The sequence below is a fragment of the Lonchura striata genome, chromosome 1 (genome assembly GCF_046129695.1).
Source record: "Lonchura striata isolate bLonStr1 chromosome 1, bLonStr1.mat, whole genome shotgun sequence".
In the NCBI taxonomy this organism is placed as follows: Eukaryota; Metazoa; Chordata; class Aves; order Passeriformes; family Estrildidae; genus Lonchura; species Lonchura striata.
Genome location: NC_134603.1, coordinates 109,667,844 through 109,687,922, shown reverse-complemented (window position 1 = coordinate 109,687,922; position 20,079 = coordinate 109,667,844). Strand labels below are relative to the sequence as shown.

At 37.5% G+C, this 20,079-nt stretch overlaps 1 protein-coding gene across 5 annotated transcripts in view; it reads right to left on the bottom strand.

The window, feature by feature from the left end:
* Positions 1-20,079, bottom strand: part of ELMO1 (engulfment and cell motility 1) — a 299,246-nt gene that overhangs the window by 150,050 nt on the left and 129,117 nt on the right. For all 5 annotated transcript variants that reach the window (XM_021553298.3, XM_021553297.3, XM_031503907.2 and 2 more), the window contains one exon: positions 9,562-9,666. In XM_021553298.3, coding sequence (XP_021408973.1) covers positions 9,562-9,666 — 105 coding nt within the window. The remainder of the gene's footprint in view (positions 1-9,561; positions 9,667-20,079) is intronic.

Here is a 20,079-nt window from a genome sequence, read left to right as displayed (position 1 = left end):
CCACAGTGACTTGCATATCCACCAGACACTCACAACAAGCAGCTACAGTGGTTAAATTTTTCTTGGGAAAAACAAATATTCAAAAACAGAGACCATGGACATTGCAGTAGAATTCGTGGCTCCACAGAATTGCAGAATCATTTAGGTTGGAAAAGATATTTAAGATCATCCAGTCCAACCATTAACCCAACATTGCTGAGTCCACCACTATCTAAGCCATGTCTGCAAGTGCCCACACCTACATGTCCTTTAAATACCACCAGGGATGGTGACTCAACCACTCCCCACTCCCCAGAGCAGGCTGTTCCAGTCGTTGACAACCTTTCCCATGAAAAACTTTTTCCTAGTATCCAACCTAAACCTTCCCTAGCACAACTTGAGGCCATCTCCTCTTGTCCAGTTGTTTCTTCCTTGGGAGAGAACAACTCCTACTTTGCTACAGCCTCCTTTCAGGGAGTTAACAGAGAGTGAAATGGTCTCCCCTGAGCCTCCTTTACTCCAGGTTAAATACCCCCAGATGCCTGTGCTGCTCCTCACAGAACTTGTGCTCCAGACTTTTCCCTGACTCCGTTTGCCCTTCTCTTGACAAACTCCAGTACCCCAACGTCCTTCTTGCAGTGAAGGGCTCAAAACTGAACACAGGATTCAAGGTATGGCCTCACCAGTGCTGAGTGCAGGGGGACAATCACTGTCCTGGCCACAGTATCACTGATCCAAGCCGGGATTTTATTGGCATTTTTGGCCACATGGGCACACTGCTGGTTCATATCCCATCTTATTTCTGTGCTATCTTGACACTGGTTTATTTGGCTAAACCTTTATTCTAATATTACAAATTTATTTCTGCTAGTTTTTTCTGTCTTCAGTCCTTGTAAAGTTACAGAATTGGACAGGTCAAACATGGAAATGTAGCTTATAATACACTAGGGGTTACACAGTTGAAAACCAAAATGAGTTCACAGTATAAGAGTATTAAATTCTGTAGATCCTCTTCTCTTCCTCTTGTCTTTGATCAATACTGCCCATTACCATGAGGCAGAAAAAAAAATTTACCATAATGTGCAGTATTCAACAACAATGTATATTTTTTCTTTAGGGAAAAGCAAAAAACTCCAGACAAAAATCTGAATAGAAAAACAAAAAATTCCTAAGACAGAAAAAACCTTAGTGATATTCCTTGTAAAAATAAACAAGAACAAAACAATAGCAGTTCAGAAAATGGAAGGAGAAAAAGATAAAGTGAATGAGAGAAGCACAGAATCAGAAGGAAATTAATGAGATTAATTGACTAGAAGAGAGGAGAAAGGAATATGTTTTTAAATGTTTTTTTTAAAATGTAAGGAGGTGAAATTTTTAGGAAATCAGTGTCATCCATTTTCTCAACAGTTCTACAGATGCAAGTCCGTAGCCTGTTAAGGCATGAGAATTTGACAGTATCTGTAGTAGAATACAGTTCTGAACAGATATTACTATTTTAAATTATCTACTATATATGTCCATCTATCTATGGAACTAAATCCAGCTGGTGTCCAGTCACAAGTAGTGTACCCCAGGGATCAGCATTGAGTCTAGTTCTGTTTAACATCTGATTTGGATGAGGGCCCCTTCAGTCAGTTCACAGATGATGCCAAGGTGCATGGGAGTGCTGATCTACTGGAGGGTAAGAAGAAGGATCTTGACAGACTGGATGGATGGGATAAAGAAAACTGAGGTTTAACAAGATACCTACCAGTGGCCTGGCCATAAAATAACAATTTTTTTTTAAATCCAATTTAAAAAAAACCCCAGATTTATAATAAAGAAAATAAATATATAAAATGTAAATATGCAAAATTAATAAATAAAACATTAAAAGTTATTTTTTACTTTAAAATAAAATAAATTTAAACATCATGCCAAGATCACAGAAATAATGCAAATTGCCCAGTAGCAAAAAAACTTCTTACAAGACACCAACCTCAAAATCAAAAAGATTTTCTAAATTTATGGCAGTGTGCCTTTATGATTTTCCATTGAATTATTCATTGAGTCTGTCACTACCTCAGGAGCTCAAAATAGGCCCTCAGAAGGCAGTGGACTAAGTGAAGGATTTTCCACACTTGACTATCATGGGGTTTAAATCTGCATCAGCTCCAGTAGTGAAGCTTATACCTGCATTTAAGAGTTAATGACTGACAACAGGCAAAATTTTGAAGACAGGTATCTTCAAAAGCTTCCTCATCAAAATCCAGGAGGCTGAAACCACCAGACAGAAACATTTCTCCTTCACGGGGAAGAAATATCGACTTAGCCAGTCCCTTAATCCTTCACATTAAAGATGAAATTGTCTCAAAGCATATTGCCCATGGCAACTGCAGATGTAATTCTCAGATTCCCGAGCCAAAATCAGAGCTTGGCAATGAATAGAGATTCATTGTGATTAGGAAATAAATACAGAAGTGAAAGAAAGGCAAGATCCACTGTAGCTGCATTAATACTTCTAATAAGTCCCAGAGCAGGCAATTCAACGAATACTGCTGCACTATTAAAAAGGAGCATTTCTACAGACCAATTTTGTAAAATGATCCTGTCTTAATAGAGAACAAGCTTTTTAGCAGTCTGATGCAGGTTAATATCAAGAGGTTCAGAGAGCTAGTTAGTGGAGATCATAAAAACCTCCTTAGACCCAAAATAAAAGGTCAAGCAGCATTTAAAAATCCAGAAATTGCAGGGATTCTCTTCCTTTTCTTGACACTGCTTTTTTTTTTTTCCCTAAGCCTCCTTATCACATGTGGTAGGCTGCACCATTCCCTCTTCATTTAGGTGCTTTAGGTAAGTCTAAGACGCAAATCTTTTAAGATATACTTCTTGAGAAGGGTAAGAAATTACTGCATGCAGACTCAGTTTCCATTCATCCTCATCACCAACTTTCCTTTCTTCCCAAGGTAGCTGGTCATTTGCTTCAGCATCAGTCTTCCAACATCATTCACTCTGCACTGTCCCCTCTGATGATGTATTTTTAATTCCCAATGCTTCCTCTCTCCCTTATCTCACTCTTCCTTGACATTCCTGAGTCATAGAATTTTCTCATGGCAAAGCTAAAATAAAGCAACAGTTATTTCTGTCTGCCTCTGGAAGACACTAGAACTGCAATTTAAACAAAGATCTAGAAGAAAAGTTGAGACCTTCTACAGATATTGAAAAATAAGAAAGAAGCCACTGATATGAGATGGCTTAACATTTCTAAAAGTTGTTTTTTTCTGGAAAATTATGATGAAGATATACTTTTCAAACAAATGTAGTGCCAAACCATCTCAAGCTAAATATGCATAGTTCTGCAGGTGCTCACCTAGCAGTAAGTTTTCATTCTCACAAAAACACCTTAGCATGAAGCATGACTGCAATTTTTATTTTCCATCTAAAGATAAATATGCAGTGGTCTGTCTTGTGTCTTCCTCTTTTCTTTGCAGAAAAACTACCTTCTCTCTATGAAGAACCAACCTAATAATCATAAAGCCTGGTGGTAAAGCCCAAGGCGAGAAGGCTCCATTACCTCATCATCTTCAGAAGCAGCCACCAGAATGTGCTCTTCACTTTGTAAGTCACAGGTATGTGAGAGGGCATTGAACTGTTCCAGTTTGGAAACTACCAGTCAGGTATTCCTCTCCCTCTTGTGCCCCTCACAAATGTAAGAAGGCAATGCTTTTCCTGAAGTTCTCTCCTGGCTCACCAGTGGCAGAGGTGGAAGGCAGAGACCTGAAGTATCTGCAGAATATAGCAAGTTTTTGAATTTTTTTTTTCTTTTATAATGTAAAGCAGGACCTATGGGTGCCCTAATGTAATTGTAGTATGGCTGTAGGCATACTATAGCACATCAATGGCCCTGGCAGCCAGAGTCACATCACAAATGCTCTGGACATGGGGTAAATGGGAAAACTTGTGACAACCAAGAGTTTGTTTTCTCTCCTCATGCATATGCATCTCAGCTTTGCAGGTGGAAGGACTGTGGCTCCACACAAGCTACCCCAATCTTTGTATGCTACTGCTGCAACCTTGGTGTGATTCAAAACCTTTTGAGGACAGTTGCTAGGCTTGCAACAATTTATGGGCCCTTTGGATCAGGATGCCATTTAGACAACAGCTTCCATAAACCTGGGAAAGTTTAGGAGTGTTATGAATGGTGGAAAATGATCTGAACTAACACAGGACTGTAAGATGTCATATGTATCCCACTGCACATTCCACACAGAGAGTGCCATGACTCCCTTACAATTCCCTTCCTCTGTGCTAATTTTGTGTTTATGCAGCAATCAGCCACTCCAGGACTTTGCATCTTTAACTGCAGAGGGACCCATCTCAAATCCCCTCAGCGATGGAGGCCCTCAGGGTTGTCATGCAAAGGAGAAACATTGTGTGATATTTAGGAAGAAACAAAACACAGGCAGAAAGACACTTAAATATGTGAGCGGAATGGAAAGCTTGGCAGAGAAAAGACAAGAACACATTAATAATCTGGGAACATGGTTTAGGCAATTAGGTCTTTTTGCATTTATTCACGAGACTCACGAGAAATACTCATGCAAAAAACCTCACTTTTCTCTCTACCTTCTATAGAAAAAAAATTAAGTCACATCTCTTTTCCTACCATTTCTGTGAGGAGAGAAAAGCATGGCAGTAATCAAACTCAATTTTATTTCAGAAAAATGCTGAAATTATATGTTGGACTCCTCATATCTGATCAGGAGAGAGTGAGTAGGCACGAGGAGACTTTGTGAATTGACGGAAGGATGTGTAGGCAGCCTCCTATACAACAACTGCATGGAAAGTAGAAAGTATACGGTAGACAGTCTGACTGTGACTCAACCCATTTAAGTTCTGAAAGGTCTCTGCAGGATGCCAGCAATCTTCCTGCCTGCATCACTGGCACTTGCAAACAGCACCTGCTCCTCCTCTCTGACTTCTGAAAGCTTCAAATGCAAAAGAGCTCCCTCCTCAGCCTCCCCAAATGTAGCTGCTGGGGAAGGAGTGTCCCTGCATTACAACTGTGTGAATAACCAAATTACCAGCTCAGCAAATTCATGGGAAGGGGGATTTTCTAGCACTGACCATAAACCCAGTCAGCTTCTAATTTTCAGGTAATCAAAGTAATTCTTAGTGCAACTAAAGTCCACATGTTGGTTTTTTTTACTTGGAATATTGTAATAACTTTTAAAACTTGTTTTAAATGCAAGAACAGAAAATCTGAGAGCATACCACTAAGTATCATACACATCACTCACAAAAATTAAGAAGCATTGGATCGATTATAAAATGGATCCAATTTTCAGCATGGATTCCAACACTGCCTCCCCACCCCAGTGATAATCTTTTTTATGGAAATTCTTACATGCAATATCAAAAGAATATTTGAACAAAATAGATAAAATCAGTAGGAAAAGGGATAAACTTCCTCTTCTACAGATGAGACTTGAATTTCAGGCTAGATTAAAACAATATTTTTCCTACAGATGAAGAGCTTACTAATCTAATAAAGAGCAAAGAACTGGGTGTAAACTTAGGCAGCCACCTGACAGAACCCAAAACAGGTGACCAGCCAATGTTCAGACGCAAAGCTATTAATTTTATTTGCATTTTCTGCCTGAAGCACCAATTCCTTGTGCTTGAACAAAATGACGAGACACAGTATATGTCTTCTCAAGGCAGAAGCTCTACCCCAAAGCAGCAGTGAATCCTGCTAGGATATAGCCGGTCAGAAACACGGAAGAAAAATATAGATAAGCCACCAATTTGTCAGTCATCCAAACCAAATTTATTAGAATGAGAAAGGTTTTTCCTTACAATTAAAATAAAAAGGCACACTGCTACATGTTACTTGTAAGAAAAATTTCAAGATGTCTGTACTGAATAAAGTCTGTCTTCAGTGGTAACTTATAATTTTATTTTTAAAATTAGTAGAATGTGAAGCTGAAGTAGTTTTTGAAAGGAATAAATTCAAAGTGGAGGAACACATGACTTGTCTGCTACAAAAGAACAAAAAAATTATCTGTCACAAAGCTTTATTCTAATCATTTTCTTCTCTGTTAAATTTAATTATACACTCTAGTTGTCCTATAATTATGGAGCTTGGGAAGCTGCCAATTATTTCCTCTGGAAAATTTAAGAATTTCTTGCAGAAATTCAACATTACTTCCATCAATGCATTCCATATACTATGTCATCACCTTTTAAAAGCCAAGCCTCTATAGTGATTGATTATTTAAGTGCAACATGAAAAAACTCCAGAGTACATCAGTCACTGATAGCACCAGACAATTAACTGAAGAAAAAGAAAAGATAACCCAACAGGAAACTAATTCAATAGGATACTTTTTAAAAAACCAAATGATAGCTAACGACACCACACAGTGAAAGAGAACATGTTTGTTTTTTTCCCATTCACTAAACAGTCTTTCTACTGGAGGCTCCAGTACTCTTGTATGGCAAACAAAACCCTGAGGTTCAAAATCTGCTAACTCCAAGTTTGTACAAACACTGTATTTATCTGAAAGAAGACAGCAATTAAAGAAAACATATTACTGCAATTTCAGGAAAAAGTATACAAGGGGCAAAAGGTGAATGAAAAAGTGGATTGTGGGGAAGTAGTTAACAAAGAACAAAATGGGGGGGGGGGAAATGTGGTTATTTTAGTTTCCTCCTTCACCATGTGACACCCATATTTTCAGCCTGAAATGTCTTTTACTTTCAAGACACAGAGTTACCCATCTGCTTCAGTGCCTTCACAGCCATGTTTAATAAATTGCAATTGTATTTACTCTTCATACTTTAATGTGCTAAAGTACATTAGTTTTCTACTGGTCTTTGAAGCTCCACTTCCAGCCCCCAAAAGGACACCTCAGTTTCAGACAGCCTTCCTACCTAACTAATCTATTTATTATGCAAATTACTTCTAAGCAGAATCTGTTATGAGAGGAAGACCAAGGATTGAAAAAGGAAGAGATTACTTATTGACTGTATTCTCTTCTAACTTCTGCTTATCCATTATTTTCATTAATACAAGAACTAAGGGTCATATACCAGGGGCATCCTAAGAGTCACAGGTCAGACTGGAGGGAATTGTGCTGCCCATTAAAATGCAGCACTGCCAATACACTCACTGAAACCATTATGACTTCCTGATAGTGTCTCTGCTTAATACATCACATCCTATCAGGGAAAACTTCAGATATTCCCAGCTTGTTTCAAGCCAGCTCTGATTTTCAGCCTCAATTTCTAATTACTGCATAGCAGAGATAGTATCTGGAGCTTAGGAATTAACCCATGGCACAAGAATCAATTGCATTGCAAAGAGACAAGTTGAAAATAATCTCTCCTCCTAGGAATTAAACTATTTCCTAGTATCAGCAATGAAAAGAGAAGATCTCCTGTCAAACAAGTTTTTCAGGACATAAGTGTATAGCTGATGGTGCAGCTAACAATTTCTTGTGGAAACTTTAGCTTGACCACAGGAGGAATTTTATTAGGCTACAAGAGCAGAAATACATATGAAAAAAATAAGCAAGGTCAACAGGCTGTACAGGTAGAGCAAATTGGCATTGTGGGAGGTTTGGGAGCTGAAGGCCATGAAGGAAAGGTAATGTTAGATGTGAAATAAGGAACTTGAAAAAGGAACAGGCATATCAGGGTCCACAGGAAACTACTGTACACCAGCTAGCAAGTCAAGAAGGTGAAGAGAGAGAAAGTAGGTGTATTTTGCAATCAAAGACTATCAACGCTGCAGGAGTTGCACAACACCATCATCTCAGAGATGTTCCTACTGCGCTAGCAATGCTGTATAAACACTAAGTAGAACTCCTCAGAGTGGTGGATAGACTAACATACTCCCAAAGCACATTTACAGTCCCCAAAGCAGCTTTAGGCAAGCAATTGAATCTGAGAATGCCTCTGCAAGGCACTTCTGGCGGATGTGTACTCTTTCTCAGGAGAGAAATACATGAGGCAGTCAGGCACTCTCATAACAGGAACCATGCAGAAATAAAAACAGGCAGCTCAAAACAACAAAAATTCTCAGTAATGCAGCAGCAAAAACTGCATTACAGAACCAGGGCTGAGCCGGCAGCAAAATCCTTTCCAAAAAGTGGCTAATTACATGCTTCACTGAATCCAATTTTTAAGACAGTATTTGCAACATGAACATGAAAAAGTAGGAAAAGCTTGAGAGATGTCAATGAAAGCTCGACTTCAACAGAATTTTTGTCCTCTTTCAAACGTTTCAGACTTCTTTAAAACATGTCTGACCCATTTGAAAGCACTGGCTACCTCTAATGCTCTAAACAGAATTTTCATAAGTATGAAGTAGCACAGTCCAGATCTTATCAAATTTTAATGAGAAACAGTAAGCAATTCTCTTTTTATAAACAAAAACACTGTTCAGCATAGTTTCTCCAGAAAACATGCTCTTTGTTCATTACCTGAGATGGTCCTTGATTTATAGGGATTGATAAATACTATGGTATTGCATACTACCACAGTGTCTTTTTAAAGAGTTATTGTTGGATTCAGACTGAAGAGAAAGATCTATTTAAAGAGCAAATCTTACAATCTCATCATCTGGTATTACATCTATACATATCAGCAGGCCCTTTGCAAACCTATTAGAGCTTTGACACCAATTTACTACACGTAGAAAACAGATGATAATGTATATTAAAAGATCTCTCTTGATTTTTAGTGGAAATGATTGGTGTGTCTACTGTTTTCTTGCTATACACAACCTTCTTTAAGCAGGTTTGCATGACCAATTTTCTTGGGGAATTAAACCATCCCTATGAACTCCACAGACTGACTGTCGTGACTATCCTCCCTTCCTATCTGTGCTTGCTTGGTTTGTGCTTGGCAAGCACTTGATTTCAATAAAGTTCAGGAAAAGTTGTTCTCTTCAGAGGCAGGTATTATTCAGCTGTATGCCTCTTCTTGTAGGTAAGTAACACATAACCTCCTGCAACTACCTTTGAAATAACCTTGAAATAATGTAGGAAGTGGAGTGGGCAGGGGGCAGGAATGGGTTATACAAGTAAATCATAATGCTTTGTACATACTTTACTCCCAGCATGACTTCTCCTACAGCAGTAGTTTTAGTGGAAGCATCTTAACTCTCAGTACCCTGCCAACTCTGTCACCTCTCAAAGCATTTGATCCTCAAATCCTCCCTTCCACAAAAAAATACTTGGAAGACTTGGAGCAGTTCAGAGATTTCTACATAATTACTCCTTTCTGAGTTTATGGTCATCCATTATGCATCTGACAAAAGCACAGGCTCATTTTTCTTCTCTTTGCAGGCCTAAGCAAAAAGGAGTACTTGAAAAAAGTAGTATCTAGAATATTTCACTCAGCAATGACAGAAAAGACACCTGTACAGCTTTCTCCCAGAGCTTTTACAGACTTACGTCATGTTTTAGCGTAATGTGGTAGAGTTTGTTGCTAATGATACCAGGATTTTGAACCTCCCCTCCAAAGTCAAACTGCAAAATTACTGTGAAGTGAACAGGCAACTGCAAAGGTCTCTGTGACAAAAGGAAGCCTTACCCGAATATAAGCATCCTGGTGATGTTTAGCAAAGTACAGCATGTTGTCAAGGGCCAGCATTCCAGGAGGGGTCTGTGTGAAATCCATTGCTGGGTTTACATGATTCTGCAAAAAAAGAGCAAGATCACTCAATGAGCACCTTTACAAAAGCTATCAGTTCCTCAGTGTTGGTGAGCACTGTGTTAGCATGGTGTATCAAAGAATGTTCAGCAACAGAGGTCTTTTTGCTGAGCAGAAAATTCTTAATAAGGAAATTGCCTTGAAAAATTCTTACAACCAAAGGCAGCCATTGTAAGGTTGGCATGTCAGTAATTCACTTCTGCAGCTGAGGAATGGAGTTTCCCAAAGGCTGAATGCTTTAGATGTACAGACACCCATGTCGTTCATGGAAATAGACTCATTGGTGGTACTACAGACTAAAAGTACATGAAAATACATATGATTTAGCCAACAGACACCAAAACACCTATTTATACAACTGTTATGGAACTATTTCAAGTAAATCACAAAAAATATAAAAAACCCCTACTAGACTAAATAGCTGTATTAAGTCTGTTGGATCTTGTGGATTCCTGAACACAAAGGGACTCAGATAAAATTTTATATGAAAATAAACAGACTCATCTTGTGGAATTCAGGTACATTTTTTGCCACTTTTCTGAACCTATCAATTTTATCTATGGAATTAATGAACATATCATATATAACTAGAACTCATTAGCTTCCACATGCACATATGTACTGCAGATATTCAGTTTCACACACTACATGAAAAACTACAGGCACCCAAAATATTTACTAACTTAGCTGATTTTTTGATTGGATGAAATAAAATGTACATTTGAATAAGCTTCATGTAGTTCATGGTTTAGACATGAAAATTTGCCTGCCTACACCAAAGAAGCTGCTCAGAAATCCCAAGAATATATCTCGAAAATGCCTCTCTTCTGCTAAGCTATTTTTATCAGTGTCACCTTTGCAATGTCTTCTTCTCCGCTCATCATTCTGACACAGAAAGATATCCGTAGCTCCTTTGCAATGGCATTTCTATTCTGCAAGACCCAGCTGACAGGGACTTTAAAAGTGCATTTAATACCAGAAAACTGGCAAAGCTCAGCACAGGTTTCTTCCACTACTCTGTTTCTGCAGCGTGCTCAGGGTTTGATCCACCCCCTTCACTGATAAAAGCATGGGTTTTACTACTTTTCCTTCTGTTGAGTCTGTCAGGCCATAAGGTGGTAGAAGTGAGTGATTTTACTTTTTTCCCCATTTTAGCTTCAGATGTATCATACGTTGGTTTTAGCCAGTCAATAATTCACAGTCTCATAAAAGATTAAAAGTAGTAGAAAGTAAAATTTATACATTAAGATGCCTACTACAACTTCAAAAGTAGACAAATATGTTATTCTGAGGATGGCATGCAGAACCTGTTGGTTGTACATTTCCAGATAAGGGCTACTGGTGTACAAGCAAAACAATCACAGGTTAAATAGGGAATCAAGAGGATGCCTGGAACCCTAGATTTTATATAGAAATACCTATGTAATAAGTATTTAAGAAGGTTAGTTGTAGTTCAGGAAGGGAAAACAATGTCTTACTGAGTTGTAATTTTAAGTTTCAAAAACTCTCCTTTAAACTTTTTTTTTTCACTTTCATCAGCTGATCTGAATGACAGACAATAGCCTTCCATTGCTACTTCCCCAATTCTCAACCTTTCATCTTCCACACTGATGCCTTTATCAGTCAGAAAATTTAAAATCAGTACAAAACTGCTTCACAAATATCACAAGCCCTACAGACTTCAGCTTCTGGGAGGAGAAAACTTCCCTTCCTACAATTTTCAAGCATTTCAAAAAGGGCATTTTAAGAGAGGCTGAGTCTCACAGACACACAAATAACCCCCCCGCCCCCTCCCCCAACCCAGCATGAATATCTTACAGATTCTTCTCTGCATTTGAAACTACTTCCATTTTGGTCATAAAGTACAAGTCCTAAGGAATAGAACTTGATACTTCTCTGTGTTATGAGGTCCATGAGGTCCATTTCCTTGGGAAAGATACTGGGAACCACAGGAAGCACCAGTCAGCAAGGAACCCTACAGCAATTGTTTTACAAAAACTTATGGAAGTAGAGCTACAGCATAGGCCTGAATATGCACTCCTGGCTCCCATGCTACAGCACAGGTAGGTTACATTGGATAAATACCTGACAAGCACAGACAGTTTCAAGACCCAGCTGCATTTCTCTAGCCATTAAAATACTATAACTTATTTCACTGGCAATTACAATGGCAAAATAAATGCAGGACACAAATAAAAAGCCTGCCCTACTGTTGCTTGAATAGTTTTTTTGCTTCATCCCATTCTAAATCAACAAAAAACCAACAAGGACATGAGGAACCTCATGGCATTTAGTAGGGATGACTCATTTTGTCTCCTGCTATCACTACTATGTTCAATCAGAAAAACCATCTCTTCACCACTTTTACTTTGTCTCCAAGTCAAGCCTATGAACCCAGCTATTTTCAGTTTGTTTCTGTTTTTCAAAAGTTTCTGTCACATGGGATCCCAGTATAACTAGGGCTTGATCTTCAGCTCTGTTGATTTAAATAACTAGAAATACAGAAGCAGATAATAGCTGAGGATCCACAAGACAGTTCTGGCATGTGTGAGACAATACATTACCTTCAATTATACTTCAAATTCAAAAGGAATGTCAGACACTTTGTTCCCTTGCTTCTTTCTCCCTCCCCCTAAAATCATCCTTTTCTTAACATGATGAATATTTGTGGTTGAAATATTAAGTTATTGAGAGTGGGTTTAGAAATGAGATACAAAGCTGCATTATCTAAAATGCTGTAGTGAATAATTCAGAAGTAGGCAAACACCCCACCTACAATATAATTTATTAAATATATGGAACACAGTGCTTCAAGCATATTTATTGCATCCATTTAGTACAAAATCTATGGTATTTTTTGCTTTATGAAAAGCAAAGAGTAAGAAATACAAACAAAACAGATTTTTTACCTTCAATTTTTCAGATAATTTTTTGATATTTTTGCCACTAGGCTGAGTAATATCTTTGCATTTTTCAGCTTCAGCATCTATGTGGTATTTAACAGTTTACACTCTTATGCCATACATATTAACATACCAGAACATTCAGAAATTTGTTAGCCAACTCAATAGGATACTGTGCAAACAAAAGTTCATTAGTTTTGGTAAGATGAAAACTCAAAATCACATCTGCTTATGCCATTAAAAATAAAAAAAAATTAAAAAATCATGTGGCATGTTTCACAATATGACAGCTATTCTGGCTAAATCCCAGTGAAGTAATTACATTCAGACAATGTAGCATCCTAATGCAGCTCTGGCTGTGTAAAGCTTTCTTCTGCATCCTGAATGGCTTCACTGTCTTACTCCTGGCTTCGGCAGCAATCTCTGAGGGATGTACAGATTTCAGTGGTAGGTACGTGTCCTCACACCGAGGTGCCTATTCACAGCAAGGGTGCACTGTCTGTAACTGCTAATGGAATAAGGACCACTTATTCCTTGTATTATTCCTAACAACAGTCTCTTCCACATGAACATGCTGAAGCACAGGAACTATTTATTTCCCTGCATTTCTAGGTCATTAACATACAAATTTATTTCTGTCTTGACAGGTATTGACAGCTTAGCACAGATTTTGCACCGATGCTGTGAGCAGCAGCCCTGTAAATCAGTCGTCAAATCATGATAGTCTGTCCTGAAAGCAGTATGGAGCATGTGTTAGACCCAGTAATAATTGTTTTCCCAATCCCAAAGCAGGTCAGGTGAATCCCTATTCTGCATGCCTCACTTCTGTAAAAGTGGCATGACAAAAACACATCAGAAGTTTCCAGGGAAGAGTCAGGACTACAAAAGAACTGATGCTAGAACAACTTCCAAATGTCACAAGAATCCAATTTTAATGGTGTCTTTCTAAAGTGAACCCTCTCAAAACTGGTCATATTTTATGATTTTTTTACAGAAAATGGAACAATCTGTCTACCAAGGTAGCACCAGGGACAGCAATTTCTTTCTCCCATCTTCAATTACTCGCTTACTCATTTTCTTTGTCCTATTAAATCTAAACCATTGTTCTCTGGGCTGGGAAGGAAAGCAATTACCTACCTGGTTCTACAGCACCTCTGCAAAACCTTCCCCAGATCAAACTGGGAAATCAGTAGTAAATACGTGGAAGTTTGTTCCTCAGAACTCAGGACAAGAAGAGTGGGAACTTTTTAAGTAAGATTTAATGTGAATTATGAATTTACAAACTTATGCTAAAAGTATAAAGAGCTCAAAGACTCACCATTTACCCATTCCCTAAATAAACCTGAAGTTTTACATGCAAAATGTTCCCATCTGTTCATTTACACAAAAATTAAAAATAAGGAAAAATACTACATTAAACCAACATTTCTGAAGAGGTAGTCAGCTAAAATTCTTAATGAAGAAATATTTTTGTCTTTTTATTTAACAGCACTGTATTCAAAGAGATGATGATGTTGCACACCACTTCCATCATCACACTTAATGAGATATAACAGTGACTTGGGAATTTTCAGCCTCTATGTAATCAATGAAAGCAAGAACTAGCAGATTTGTTTTTCTCTTGATAACTATTTAAATATGTAAATGTGGGTTTTTTTTTTCTTCCAAAGTCTATTTTTTTTTACTTTACAACAGAACTCAGTGCTAGAATGAAAATGTATCTGGAGGATTCCTGAATTTAAAAAAAAAAAACAAACCTACAAACAAAACCACAAGAAACCCACACTCTAATGCAAGTGAGAAGTATCCAAAGCTCAGTAACTGCTATATATTTGAAAGAATATGAAGAAAATAATCTAAGATACTTTCAGTGCAAGTCATTTAAATCACATCCCCACTATTCCACCACCTATAAAGAATTCTACTATATTTGCACTGGATATAATTTTAATGAAGATTTACAAATTATATCTGCATACAGTGGTGGTGGTTTTTCCTTGAACTAATTTCTTGGTCTTTTTAGCTTTGTGTTTTGGCTAATATTTGTCCATTTCTACTAGCAGGTAGAAATTTTAAGGTTTTTCTTTTTTGTTGTTATTGTTGTAACTGCTTTGGGATACGTATTAGTAAACTACAAATGTTATCCTTCAAAAAGGAAACATATTCCTATTCAGATAACATATTAAGCATGTTAAGCCTGTTAAGCAACAGACTTGCTGGATCAAGTTTGACCTCACCAATATAAATCCAATCCTCTCAATAGCAAAGAAATTTTAATTTCTGTACAATCTGCTCATCATTTGCCCTACAAAAGATAAAAAAGCAATAATTTGACTACCATATATTCTTAATTCATTGAGCTACTATGTAATCTAATGTAAAGAATAATAGAGTTCTATGTAAGTCACCACCAGAAATCTGTCCCAGTCATGTAAAGATGCTATAGTGGTAAAAATGGTAAAAATCTAAATGTTAAGGAGGTGCAATTAAATCACCTAAAAATCACTAAACAGACCATAACAGGCATGTCAAAAGCACTACATACTTGCAGTTATGAATAAATTACACATTATAAAGCAAGACAAAAAGCTCTTGCATAATTCTTTGTATTTTACACGTGCCTCTATTACATGGAGCTAATGCTTTGGATTCCAAAATCCTAAGCCCGACAGGCTGTCAATAATTTCAAAGAATCCAAAATGACTGCTGTAACTCAAATGATACCTTGTCCAATGCATGAAAAATGTGAGCCATCTTTCAGGTTTTATTTTAGTTAATAAGGGCAGATTTTAAAGTTAGATGCATGTGTAGCATTTCACATATTATTGACTTCTTACTACTGAAGTAAAGTTTACTGGGCAAATGTAGTTATCAAGCAGTAACACGTCATGTACTCTTTCAGGGATATATGAAATGAATCAATGGGATTTGGTCATTTCAATTAAATTTTTTCAGCATGGAAAATTACTTTCAGATATCTCACCATATCCACTAAGCTTGCAGAAAAATTGAATAAGCAGTCAAACATCCAGTTGCAGATATAGTTGGGACTGGGTCAAAAACTAAAAGCCATACAGTTTATTTACTGAGATTACCAGATCATTTACAGACAGACCCTTCCAGATTTCCTGTCTACCCCAACTTCTAGGGCAAAGTCAGTCCACTTTAGATTAAATGGCTGCCAGATGAGATGCGAGCTAATCCAGGTGGCTTTCACTGCAAGGAATTAGGGACCCTTCCCATGAGATTTTCTGGAGGCTCAGCTGCAACAGTGTGAAGCAGGTGTTCCTCTAGCCAGGGCTTCTGGAGAGCAACCAAGGGCTACAGCTTTTCAGAAAGCTCCAGCTCTTACAAAATCACAATGGAATATATTACCCAAGTCTTGGCCAGCAAGCCACTTTTGTATTGTTTGAACTACAACACTCATGAAGTACACTGGGAAGAACTGGCACATAGTACCCCCAACCTCAAAAGAACTCCTGTTATAAATACAGGCTCTTTTATGACTTTGGAATGTGTTGGGAGACGACTGATTTAGTTTTACCAATGTCATTAAAGCAGTTTGCCCTCTCTATACAGATAGAAACTAAGGCATGAATTCTCATCCTGCCCAGCAGGAGAAATATCAAGCTAGCAAGAAGACAGTTAAGTGAGAAAACAGTGTGAACAGTGCTAGTGGGAACAGCAAGCCAAAGAAATTAATCCATCTACACTTGAATACTGCAAATAAACATGGATTAAATATCTGCTACTAGACAGAAGTCATGCCCACAAGACTCAAAATCTACCTCAGCAATTTTATCTCTGTGATTCCTATCAAATGTGTCAATTAGTTAGACTTAGTGTTCCTAAGTCAAATCTTGTCATGAAAAGCTTTTTTTGAGTTTAGGAAAGTTTTATGCCCATTCAGAAAGGTAGATTGTGACTTCCACTCATTATTCAAGCATAATGGCTCCATAATTCAGGAGAAATTCAGACCTCTTCAACAGACATTTTTTACAAAATCTAAGGAAAAGATGCAAAATAGTTAATGTGTACATATATATTTCAGCATAAGCTCCAAACAAATGAGTTACATTGGCTATCAATGAGGAATAAAGAAAACTCTTTGTACCTTTTTATTGAGTAAAAATGAAAAATTCAAAACCAAATTGTGCTAAATATTGGGCTGCTTGAATTGGAATTTTCTGAGCCTTAGACTACTATGAGAGCATATATTTGATTGTTTTAGTTACACTCCAGGCAGTTTTATCTAAACTTTTTGACATAACATTTGCTTCTGAAATTTAAGGTGCATTAATTAAAACAACTTTCAGTTGTATACCCTTTTAAAGAAAAATTACTTAAATTATAAGCAATAAAGTAAAATCAAAGTCAGTCAAGTAAAAAAAAAAATCATTAGAGGATGACTATTTCTTGAGGATGTGCAGCTACAGGGAGGCCACACGTGAAGCAGCCACTTTACTGCTGCAGTGGGCTCCCTCCTACGACATCACTGAAGACTGAAATTCTGAATGGGATCCTTCCTGCTGCAGCAACTATCATCTCCAGTAAACGATATGATGCTTGTGTACTGTGGTAGGCACAAACACAGAACAAGAAGAGTGACACTCCACTTGAGCAGTGAATTATAGTTCTCTTGGAATTTCATGACTATCCCTGACAGCGGTGGCTGGGAACATTCCTGCATCTTTACAATCCGTGCTGCTTTGAGAACAGTGAGCTTGGAAGGGAACCCAAACTCAATGCCAAGTATCACGAGGTGAGCTGGGATAGATCCTGCTCTCCCTTTAGATATTTCTGTAGAAAAGTTTTGTGATTTTCCTTTTCAAGCAAGCTGGCTAAAACTCTGTCACGTGGAAAAGGAAAGGCCCAGGCTGTGTTTAGTTCAAATACAGTGGAGAGAAGCCAGTCCTATGTCTGAGAAAACCCCAGTTCAAAATGAATCATCCATGTGAATCTACTGGCTGCCTGACGGCCAGATACAACAGCTGTCCAAATTTAAAATGGAAAATTCTGTCCCAGAGCTCAGGAAAACAGAACTGGAGTGGCATTTGCAGGCAGGCATATGGACCTGCAGAACTGGGTGGAAAAGCCAGCTAACATTTAGGAGCTCTGTGGTTCACCCACTGACATTTCTTTTATTACCTGTGACCAGGTCAAGCTTCTAATAATCCCAGAGGATAAGACGAAAACTAATCTACATCAAAGGGGATGTCAACATATGTGATTAGCTACCTTTGTCAGACATTCCCAAGAACAAAATTACCAGTTCTACAGTCAAATATTTCCCCTGCTGGAGTACAAACAGCCACGCTCTGTAGATGTCAGGGACAAGTTTGGAATACAGGACCAATCTCTCCTAAAACTTTTGAGTCCATATTCTGTCTTAACAATAACCTGTGCCCATCCTGTAGAATACTCTCATCTGTCCTCAATAGCAAGGTAATAAAAATAATACAACCAAAAAATCCCCAAAAAAACCAACAAAGATTAAAAAAACACTGGATCCATTCACTAGAGAATTTCCTGTCCATTGGCTTCCATTTTTCTTTGCCTCCCTCTCCAGGAATGTGAAGATCTTCTGACTAGAGCTGGGCTCTGAAAAATGCTGATATGTATTGCATGTGTGGGTACTGTTCTGCTCTGCCTTCAGTCTCCTCTAGACAAATGTCATAAAGAGGATAGAGCTGCACCAAAATGTAGGGAGATTTTTTTAATATATTTTTAAAAGAAGACATATCTCTACTATTCTGTGATTTTATATGGGGGTTGTGTAACATGTAGACTGCATTTAAGAACCAAAATATTCAGAATTCAGATATGACATTGTTTTTAATCTGGGGAAATGAATTGGTTCTTTAAAAATAAGGTGCCTTTCTTCCCTTGTCTTTGAATTTATTTTCACACCTCAGTTAATGAAATCTTATATTCAAAAAGAATGTTTGTAACACTTTATAACTAAAGAAAATCTAAGTATTTTGTGTGCTATGCTATTTACTGTTCTTTAAATATTATTACAACATGCAAAGAAACCCCATGAGGAATGAGGTAAGGAGGCAAAAAGCAATACGCACATGTAAGTAACTCACCTGTTTGCATGCATGCATACATTGAAAAATGTCATAAACCTAAATAAAATATTTGCTGTAATTAACATTAAATTGAATTTACAAGACTTCACAAAACTATCATCATTTAATATTGGGCAAGGGGGTTTGTCTAGAATCATCCATCCAAGCCAAGTCTTGTGAAACAGATGAAGCCTACACAACAAAAGAAATGAGATTGAGATGTCATTATGTCTGACCGGTTTTGTGGGGGATACTTTTTTTTTTTTTTTTTTTTGTGTGTGTGTGTGCAAATGCTGAGACATGTGGTAAATAATATCCAGAGAAAGACTTCCAAGATCCATCCATCTCTCAGTGAAGGGGTCAGAAAATAATTCTGTTATGAAACAAACTCGAAACAAACTATTCAGCCCAACTACATTCAAACAGATGGAGCTTGCCTGCCCTCACGAGTTCACAACTGGGATGCACATGCCAAAGAAAACTATTCAGTGAAACTATAAATAGTACATATATTAAAAAAAAAAGATCCAACAAAAACCCAACAAAACAAAAAGCAACAGAAATGCAGTACTCCATTGTGACTAACTTTAAATTAGCACATTTACGTTTGTTAGTGGATTATCTTCAAGAGAAGCTTTTTCAAATCACAGAGTTAAATATTTTTATGTTACAAGTTCACAATTGAAAATACTGGAAAAGGTAGAAATACTAATATGCCAACCTTATATTCCCCCCTCTCGAAACAACTATCTTCACAAAGAAACTATTTTAAAGGATAATTCCTTCAACTAATACTAATAATAAGCACAAAACCATGATATAAAGAATTCAAAAATCAAAACACGAAAGGAATGCTGTTACACAGAGCCACACACACAAGCACAGATATTTCATTCTGGTTAATTTTAACTTAATTGTTGAAGTGATACTGAAAGGTCAAAGAAGCTCAGTGGCCCATCAAGAGTTTTTTTTCCCTTTATTTTAAATCTGTTCTCCTCTGGAAGGACTACAAAATGAATTCAGCTGCATAAGGTAAAAGGCTGGTTATTAATTTTACCAATGTTCAAGTTGCTAGATGCCCATAGCTCTGGATAAATAGTCCTGGGAAATCACATGCAGCTGCATGGTAAACAACAACAGAAGCTTTAACATCTGGATTTTGTGGCCTCTCTTATTGGTCACTATAAAGCTGCATCTGACCCAGGGTCCTCATCCTGTGCATATTAGCTCAGATGAACAGCATCAAGTTTATACAAAATTAGTAGATCATCTACCTCACAGATGTTATCAGGACTGCTTTTCCTGGTTACTACATTAACCATTTTCCTTAATAAGAAAAAAGTTCCTCAAGTCTTCTCCAAGCCTTTTAAAACCTCATGCCTCCAAACAGCAGTAATTCTCTTGCATTCTTCTGTTAGCAC